Below are 9,237 nucleotides of genomic sequence, written 5' to 3' on the forward strand. Positions count from 1 at the left end.
AAGGGTGGTGCAGGACCCTCCCAGTATGCTAGCCATGTTCACCACCTCCTGCGGCCCCTGATGTAGCCTGATCGCCTGTCTCTGTGCTTACCACATAGTGCTTACCACATGTGCATACCGCATCCTTCCTGGAGCTTGCTGTTAGCATGGTCCAGCCACCAAGATACCAGAAACTAAGACCAGGGCACAGGAGACCCCCCAGCCAGGGGGGCACCCTTGGAGGGTCAGGAGACTCCAGGGAGCATCCTCCGAGGGGTCAGGTGAAACAGGAAGTACCCTCGAGGGGTCAGGAAACTCAAGAAACAACCTTGGAGGGTAGGAGACTCCAGGGAGCACCCTTGAGGGTTTGGGTGCCCAGTGCCCACCCCTTCCCCTTCCCCCCCACATGCAGTCACGTTTTGGCAGCACCTGTTGGTCTGGTTTGAACTCATTTGGGGGATTGGACCAGCCTCGCTCTGCTACGCACTAGAGATGCTGAGTCACTGCGCAGAGCTTCCGTGGCCAGGACCCTGTCCCCCGGGCTGTGCAGGTACTTCCTGGCAGGCCAGCGCTGTGCCTTAGTGCTTGGTCACTGGCCCCAGACTCTGGTCATCCTTCACTTTTCTTAGACTGGGCGTGTGGGGCAGCTGCTGCCAGATCCCCCAGAGTGGTGGCCCTAGTCACACACTCAGACGGTTAAAGGGAACAAGGCAAGGTTCTGTCTCTCAAAGGCCATAGGGGACTAGAATGGTCCCCAGGGGCCTGGCTAATCTCCAGAACCTGCAGATGGGGCTTCCAGGAAAGAGCCTTAGAGCATGTGATCATGTCTTGAGATGAAGAGATGATTGTGGGAGGTTCCCTGAGCCCCAAGCCCAGTGACACGTGTGACAAACCTGCAGAAGATGGGGTACAGCCTGGGGATGCAGCACCTGAGCATCCACAGAGCCTGCCGCACCCTGGATTCAGCCTCCAGCAGAGAGGGAATGTCTGTGGGTAAAGCTTATGCAGCTGCCCCAGGACCTTTGCATGGGCCCAAGTGGCCCAGTGTCTAAAGCCTCAGAAGGACAATGCAGGGCACTGTCAGCGAATACCTGGGCTGGGTCCTGACTTACAGCCATCCTGGTGAACAGCTGCACACTCTCCCCACACGTCAGCACATGTGTAACAGGGTTTGTGCACTGATTCCATGTATCAGCACACGTGTAACAGTCTGACTCCTCACAAGTGTAAAAGTACATGCTTACTCCACATGTCAGCACATGTGTAACTGTACGCTCACTCCATGTGCAGCATACATATAATACTATGTATAGGCTCACTCCACTTGTTAGCACACATGTAATATCGTGCATACTCAGTCCATGTGTCAGCATACATGTTACACATGGTGTCCATACTTTGCATGTGCACACACCACATATTTCTACCACCCTCTGCCGCCTGAACTGTGGCCCCTGTCTGCTGAGCCCAGGCAGGCTCTCGGCAGGCAGAGGTGGCAGCTGGGCCTTGCCTCCCTCCTCCCACACTGGGTGGGAAACGAGGCTCTCGACTCGGCAGACTCCTGTCGTAGCTGCGGAGTCACGAGACGAGCCTGGTGCAGCCTGGTGCATCGCTGAGTCTCCAGTCCCAGAAGCCCCCCCCCCCCCTTGGCTTGTCGCAGCCCCTCGAGCCAGCAGTGACGGGTTTCACACAGGGTCCTTAGGAACCGGTGTGGTGCTGGGAATCTGTATCATTGTCCGTCTCGGACGCTCTGTGCAGCGCTCGGCCCCGGGCCGGGTATCGTGTGCATGGGACAAGCTGAGCCGCTTCCTTGGCCTGGTGTCTGGACCTGTGTTTTGCAGAACTTGATTCTAGTAGCTTAGGCTCTTTGCTTAAGTTCCAGCCACCTGGAGTCCTGGCATCGGTGGGGGAGGCGTGAGCCCTCAGCCTTCCTGCCAGCGTCTCTGAGGCTGGGTGGAGCGGGGCTTCCCTGACAGGACGAGCTGTGGGACCGGCGTGTCCAGCACACGAGCTGGACTGTAGCCACAGAGCCAGCGGCTGCCACGCGGCGGGAGGAGGCTTGAGCACGCAGGGCCTTGGGGCCACCAGGGGCAGGAGCGTGGGCCCACTCTGCCTCCCGCCCCACACCACGGTTCTCGGCCGACAACACCCTGTCCTGAGAAATGGCTGGTATTGCTCGGGCAAGTCCCGCGTGTCGGAGCTGACCTAGTGGGCTGTACCCTCTCCTCAGCCCACGGTAGCTTGCAGGCAGCTGCAGGAGCCGCTGTCCGCGCCCAGCACACGGGCTCCCCGAATAGAAACAGGCTCTGTGACTAAGGAGGGGAGGCACGGAAATGCCAGTGAGTCACCAGCGCGGGCGCTCGGGGGTTCTCACTGGAGTTCGGAGTGTGTGCGAGGACACTGGGAGAAGCAGCTTCTCAGTGTGGGCCCCGGAGCAACTGCCAGGCTGAGAGAGAAGACCAGGAAACGCAGGGTGCGGTCACCAAGGCATGGGGGCTGCCCCAACCAGCTGAGTCTAGATGCTCGGCACAGCAGCGGGCAGGTGGGCCCCAGCGGGAGATGGCACCTTCTGGCCAGTGGTGGCACCTGTGGAGGCTGCCAGGCCCCCATCCCAGGGGGGAGACGTGTCCACAGGGGAGAAGCCTTTGTGCAGCCCTCACCGAGTGTCACCTGTGCACTGGCCCCGGCCCCCTGTCCCAAGTTCAGTTCAGAAGCATCACCCACAAATCCACAGTGGAGGCAGTCTGTCAGAACAAAACACCATGCTGGTAGAATGTTCCAGAAGAGAGGGGACACATCCACTAATGCCATGGGGACAGTGGGCTAGATTCCTTGTTGGCACGAGTTGAACTGTTTGCTCCATCTGGCAGCTCACTGTCTTTGAGGATGGGCGATCACTGTCTCTTCAATACGGAGAGAGGGCTGGGGGCCCACACCTCTCATTCTGGGCTTACTCCTGGCTCTGTGCTCAGGGATCATTTGGGATCCTGGGGGTCAAACCCAGGTCTGCTGTCTGCGAGGCCAGTGCCCTGCCCGTGTACTGTCTCCCCAGCCCCTCGTTGTCAGTTTAGGTGGAAAGGGTCAAGACTGGTCCAGACTGATCAAGAAAAGGTGTGATTCGTGTCTGCTGACACGGGAGCGTGACCCGTGGAGTGAGCATACAGACACTGTCACGTGTGCTGATAAGGGTGAGCATGCTGACCTGTGCTGACATGGGTGGTGAGCATGCATGCCTGTATTACATGTGTGCTGGCAGTGGGGTGGAGGGCAGATGCCAGAGCAGAGGTGGATGCTTTAGTGGAGTGGTTATTTGATTCCAGCAACTGGTAGTTTAAAACCATTCTGAAGGTTGTCAAACTGAAAACGAAATAATCGCAAGAAGCTGTTTCGTGACCTTAGTCATTCATGAAGAAGCACAGGTGTTGGGCACAGAGACTCACCCCGTCATGCAGTGCGGCTGACCAGAGGAATTGGCAGAGCCAGCTCTGCCCGTGACAGCGCGAGTCTGGAACAGTCTGACAGTGGTTGCAAGGTAAATGGCCACTTGCTATGGGAGCACGCAGCCCAGTGCTAGGGTTCAACCACGGGACCTCGTATGGCCTCAGGTGACAGCGCCCCCTGCCTTCCCCAGGCATGTGGAGCAGGTGTGGAGCAGGTGTGAGTCCGGAGCGTTGGGCGTGGTGGGCACAGGTCAGGAGACGGCAGTGTGGACAGCTGCCCAGAGAGGATGACAGCTGGGGGCTGATTTGGTGGCTGGCCACATGCTGCAGGTTTGTTAGGTTCATGGAAGGTACACGGGAACAAGCGCATCTGCTGTGTGCCCACTCTGCCTCCTCCTGCCAACCTGCCTTCTGCAGGGAGGGGGGCATAGGGGGCTCCTCATAAATGCAGGGCCTGGGGCCACCCTGTACCCTCTGCTAGATGACTGTTGGTTTGGTGTTGGGCTGGCGGAGCTGTCCGTGGTGCCTGGGGCCGCCTGCTCCTGGCTCTCCTGCCCTTGAGCGGTCCCCTGGCCCCCTGGGCTTTGTTTGAGTTTTAAAGTCACAGGGTGTTGAAGCGGGAAGCCGTTCAGGTGCACTTCTTACGGTCCCGCCTTAAATAGTTCTTGCCGTGGCAGGATGGCAGAACGAAGCTGGGCACATAGGGACAAGACTGCTGGGAGAGCCCAGTCGAGGGGAATGGTTGCAGGTGGCCAGGACTGGGGCAGGGTGAGGGTGACTTCTGGTGGGCGCGTATCTCCTTCTGGGGTCCAAGGTGGGCGCAGGACATTCTGAGTGTGAGATAAGCTGAAGCATTCACTTTAAGGTGATAGATGAGTGGTGGGTGAATTTCATCTGCTTTCCCCCTGGCAGTGTGTGCCTCACTTTTTGTTGTGGAAGGAGGGAGGTGGCCACGCCTGTTTCTGCTGCCAAGCAGCAAATGTCACGTAAATCCTTGTGATTCTGCGTGTGATTGCAGGGCCACTGGGGACAGATGGCAGAGGGTCCTGAAGACCGGGAGTTCTGCAGCACACCTGGGGCTGGAGGAGGGGGAAGAGAGGTGGGCCGTGGTGGGGAGAAAGCTCAGCAGGGCAGAGCACGTGCCTGGCCTGCTCGGGCCAGCTTCCCTCCCTCCTCTGGAGCTGCTCCCTGGCCCTTTGCACCGTGGACAGGGCTCAGACAGAAACAGCTCATGGAGATGGTATTTTATTCCATGCAGTGGGCAGGTTTTTTTGTTAGTTTTGTTTTTGTTTCGGGGCCACACCCAGTGATTGATGCTCAGGGCTTACTCCTGGCTCTGCACCCTGGAATCAATCCTGCTGTGCTTGGGGGCCACAGGGGGTGCCCGGGATCGATCCCAGATTGGCCCCATGCAGAGCAAATGTCTCAGCTGCTCTGGTTCTGGCACCAGCGGACAGCTCTCAAACAGTGTGACTGGTGCTGCTCGGCCTCTGTGTGGTTTGGGGTCTTTGGCAGACCGCCAGTAGGAGAACACGACTCATATGTCACGGAGGCCTCCAGCCACCTCCTCTCGGACTCAGCGCGCTGTGAGGGAGGGTGCCGGGAGTCTGGACGCATGTGGAGAGGGTTTTGGTTCTGGCGCCTCAGGGCTTCTCACAGGGCATGAGTCACTTAGCGTAAGGGACTCTGCACATGGACAGTCTGCTGGGGTCACTGGGCCAGGGCGGCTTTCTCCCTCATACTGCTGGCCCACCCTGCTCCTGTGCCCACGCTCCAGGGCAGGCAGCGGCTGGCGGGGGGTGGGGGCAGCTGCTCCCATGGAGGGCTGACGTCATTGCCACCCTGGAAGTTTGCCTGGTGTTTCTCAGCCTCGTGACCTCGGTAGTACCTACCTGTCCCCTGGGCTGGTCGAGCCTGACCTGGAGCTGGCAGCACTGTCCCCGCTGGGCTCCGCCTGTCATGAGGCCCAGATACCCAACTCCTCACACGCCCCCAGTACTGGGCCATCTCCAGCACCTCTGTACCCCAAGTGCCTCCCTGTGTGAGCACGGCCCCTGACTCGGGGCAACGCCACACGCGGCCCCCTCACCTGCAGCCGCTCTCGAGGACCCTCGTGCGAGCTTCAGCCTGAGCCTGGGCTCCCTGTGGGCCTGTCTCCCCTGACCGCCCCGCCCTGTGCCCAGGTGAGTCTGAACAAGGTGGGCGAGTACTGGTGGAGTGCCATCCTGGAGGGCGAGGAGCACATTGACATCGAGAAGATCAACAAGGAGCGCTCCATGGCCACGGTGGACGATGAGGAGCACGCCGTGCTGGACAGGCTCACCTTCGACTACCACCAGAAGCTGCAGGGCAAGCCGCAGAGCCACGAGCTGGTATGAGGCTGGGCGCGGGCTGGGACGGGCTAGACGAGGCTGGGCTGGGCTGCGGGGGGCTGGGCGTGGGCCTGGTGCAGGGCTGGTGATGAGGCTGGGTGCCAGCGACTGCCCTCCGTGGGAGGGGGTGCTGGTGTTGCCCACTGGCCACCTGAGAGAGCCCAGGGGCTGCAGCGTCCCCTCCCCTGGGGGCACTGTTCAGGTTTGGTCAGCGAAGCCCATGGGCAGAGCCTGTGACTGAGACATCCTGTGCCTGTGAAGGAGCAGCGAGGGACTGGTGGGGGAGGCTCTGTGCGCTGTGCCCCCCTTCCTGCTTGCCACAGTCCCCGGGTGTCTGTTCAGGGAAGAGAGGGTGGTTCTTGGGTTAGTTCCGACCCGTGTCCCAGGAGCAGCAGGCACGGGCCTGGCGCTGTGTTGGTCAGAGGCTCTGTGTGCCTTTGGAGGACAGTGCAGCTGGGACAGACACCTGTCATTGTGCCCCAAGGGTCCCACCCAACCCACACCCAGGTCTGCCCTGGCCCAGGAACTCCCCTGCCTACCTGGTGTGCCTGGACATCCCCTCACTGGGGACGTCCTGGTGCTCGTGGCTTGTCCCCTTGTCCATGGGCCGGGTTGGTGCCAGCATTGAATCGTGCTGCTGACCGCGCTTGGGGTGCCGCCAGTGAGTGGGGGCCAGACCCCGTGGGTTGTATGGGACTGTCCGGCCTAGGGGAAGCCTGGTCTGGGGCTGGTCTCGGCCCGGAGGATCTAAGAAGCGGCAGAGTGAGCGGCCTGGCCGGGAGGCAGGGCAGCAGGCCCTGACACAGAGTGTCCTGCAGTGTGCAGCTGCCACCCGAGGGCCTGTGAGGGAGGGCCGCTGTCGGCTGGGGGCACCCAGGGTGGGCTGTTCCGCTCCGTCCCGGTGCCCTGAGCTGGGGGTCCGGTCAGATCATGGGATTTCTCGTGCTCATTGGGCACTTGTGTTGGCCATCGCTCGGCCTCGGTTTGGCCTGAGGCTGGCCTGCCTGGGGACTGCATGTGGGTAGTCGTGGGTCAGTCCCGCTGCTGGGACTGTCTCGTCGTGAGGAAGGGAACTCAGTCACCACCCAAGGCAGATGCTCCCCTCACCGTGGGGACAACGCCCCTCAGCCCCTCCGCCCCGGGTGCCGGCAAGTGGGGACAGGTGGGGACCTGGCGCGGGTGTCCCTGGAGGTCCTGCAGGCACCACACCACAGAGCCAGTCCCGTGCAGGCAGGGCGGCCGGGCCCGTTAACCTCTGTCTGTTTTCTGTTTGTAGAAAGTCCATGAGCTGCTGAAGAAGGGCTGGGACGCTGAGGGCTCGCCCTTCCGAGGCCAGCGCTTCGACCCGGCCATGTTCAACATCTCCCCCGGGGCCGTGCAGTTTTAGTGACGGAGGAAGCGAAGCCCTCGCCCGCGGGGAGCCCCCTCGGCTCCCTGCCCGCCAGGGACTCGGGTCTCCCCCGGTCCTTCAGCCCCAGACTGCTCCGGAGGGGCCTGCGGGGATGCCCAGTGAGGAAGCTGGGGAAGGGGGTCGCAGTCCCCGCGCCGGTCTCCATTCTGCTCGCTGTCATGCGGTCCCTGCTTGCTTTCCTTGTGCTTGGGGTGGAAGCGGTTCCTCCTGGGTCACTGCGGGGATCCCGGCCCCGTGCCAGCCGGCGGGCTGGTTCCATGTGTGTCATGCCCCTGTGTCACTGTCGCCGCCTGTCATCTTGTCTTGGAGCAGAGGCAAGTCTTGCCTGTGGGGTCTGGGTCTTGGGAGAAAGTTCTGGCCACCATCTCTGGTGGCCTTCACTATCATCCAGGCAGACCTGGGGGCACCGAGGCGGCCCTTCGGGAGTGCGTCCCAGCAGCCCTTGTCCTCTGGTGGGGCCCTACTGCCCTCTGTCCTCGGGACAGGGAGGAGGAGCCTGCCTGGCAGGGTCAGCGGGAAATAGGCGATCAGAGGCTGCCCCGGGAGCAGGGTGTGGCAGCTGCGGGCCGCTCGTGCCCCCTACCTCCGTCACCTCACGGGCTGCTGCATGACGGGCGCCTCTGGGGCTCTGGTTCATTTGTCTATTGTGTGTGTGGTTTTGTCGCTCTAGTGTCTGTTCTGCCCTCCTGCTGTGACACTGGTGAGGGGGACAAGGTTGCTGGTCCCCTGCTGGCGGCTCAGCCTTCTTGGGCCTGCCTTCGGCCCCTTGCTGCTGCTGTGCTGCCCGGAGCCTGTTTGCTCTCCCTAGGCACGGCAGCCTGTCGGCCACCAAGCTCCAGCCACCACGGTCCCCGGAGAGCAGCGCGCCCGCCTGTGACGTCACCCTGTTCCCAGTGTTGGTTTGCAATAAAAAGTATTTAAGCATTGCTGTGTGTGTGTGCGTGTGTGTGTGTCCTTGCTGGGGTGTGGTTTGTGTGTGTTTGTGTCTGAGGCACGTGTCCTTGCTGGGGTGTGTATGTGTCCTTGCTGGGGTGTGGTGTGTGTGCGTGTCCTTCCGGGGGGTGTGGTGTATATGTGTGCGCATGTCCTTGCTGGGGTGTGTGTGTCCTTGCTTGAATGTTTGGGGTGTGTGTGTGTGTGTGTGCGCGCGTGTCCTTGGTGGGGGTATGTGTGTGTGTATCCTTGCTGGGGTGTGTGTGGGGGGTGTGTGCGCGTGTGTCCTTGCTGGGATGTGTGTGTATCCTTGCTGGGGCGTGTGTGTGTGTGTCCTTGCTGGGGTGTGGTGTGTGTGTGTGCGCGTGTCGTTGCTGGGGTGTGTGTGTCCTTGCTGGGATATTTGGGGGGTGTGTGTGCACGTGTGTCCTTGGGGTGTGTGTGTGTGTGTGTGTGTGTGTTCTTGCTGGGGTGTGTAGGGGGTGTGTGTGCCTGCGTGTCCTTGCTGGGATGTATATGTATCCTTGCTGGGCCATGTGTGTGTGTGTGTCCTTGCTGGGGTGGTGTGTGTGTGTCCTTGCTGGGGTGTGTGTGGTGTGTGTGTGTGTGTGTGTGTCCTTGCTTGGGGGTGTGTGTGTGTGTTCTTGCTGGGGTGTCGGGGGGGGTGTGCGCGCGCGCCTGCGTGTCCTTGCTGGGACGTGTGCTGTGTGTGTGTCCTTGCTGGGGTGTGGGGTGTGTGTGTGCGCCTGTGTGTCCTTGCTGGGATGTGTATGTATCCTTGCTGGGGCGTGTGTGCATGTGTGTGTCCTTGCTGGGGTGTGTGGTATGTGTGTGTGTGTCCTTGCTGGGGTGGTGTGTGTGGTGTGTGTGTGTCCTTGATGGGGTGTGTATGTGTGTGTGTCCGTCCGTCCTTGATGGGGTGTGTGTGTGGTGTGTGTGTGTCCTTGCTGGGGTGGTGTGTGTGGTGTGTGTGTGTCCTTGCTGGGGTGTGTGTGTGTGGTGTGTGTGTGTCCTTGCTGTGGTGTGTGTGTGGTGTGTGTGTGTGTGTGTGTGTCCTTGCTGGTCTCCCTTCCAGCACACAGCTCTCATAAACCAACATGCC

General features: G+C 61.0%; 1 protein-coding gene across 1 annotated transcript in view; it reads left to right on the top strand.

Annotated features, from left to right (window-relative positions):
• Nucleotides 1-8,128, top strand: part of NUDCD3 (NudC domain containing 3) — a 65,107-nt gene extending 56,979 nt beyond the window's left edge. The window contains exons 5-6 of the mRNA XM_055133964.1: nucleotides 5,603-5,791; nucleotides 7,068-8,128. Of these exons, the coding sequence (XP_054989939.1) occupies nucleotides 5,603-5,791; nucleotides 7,068-7,178 (300 nt within the window). The 3' untranslated portion in view covers nucleotides 7,179-8,128. The remainder of the gene's footprint in view (nucleotides 1-5,602; nucleotides 5,792-7,067) is intronic.
• The last annotated feature ends 1,109 nt before the right edge of the window (nucleotides 8,129-9,237 follow it).

Source organism: Sorex araneus, chromosome 3 (genome assembly GCF_027595985.1).
Source record: "Sorex araneus isolate mSorAra2 chromosome 3, mSorAra2.pri, whole genome shotgun sequence".
In the NCBI taxonomy this organism is placed as follows: domain Eukaryota; kingdom Metazoa; phylum Chordata; class Mammalia; order Eulipotyphla; family Soricidae; genus Sorex; species Sorex araneus.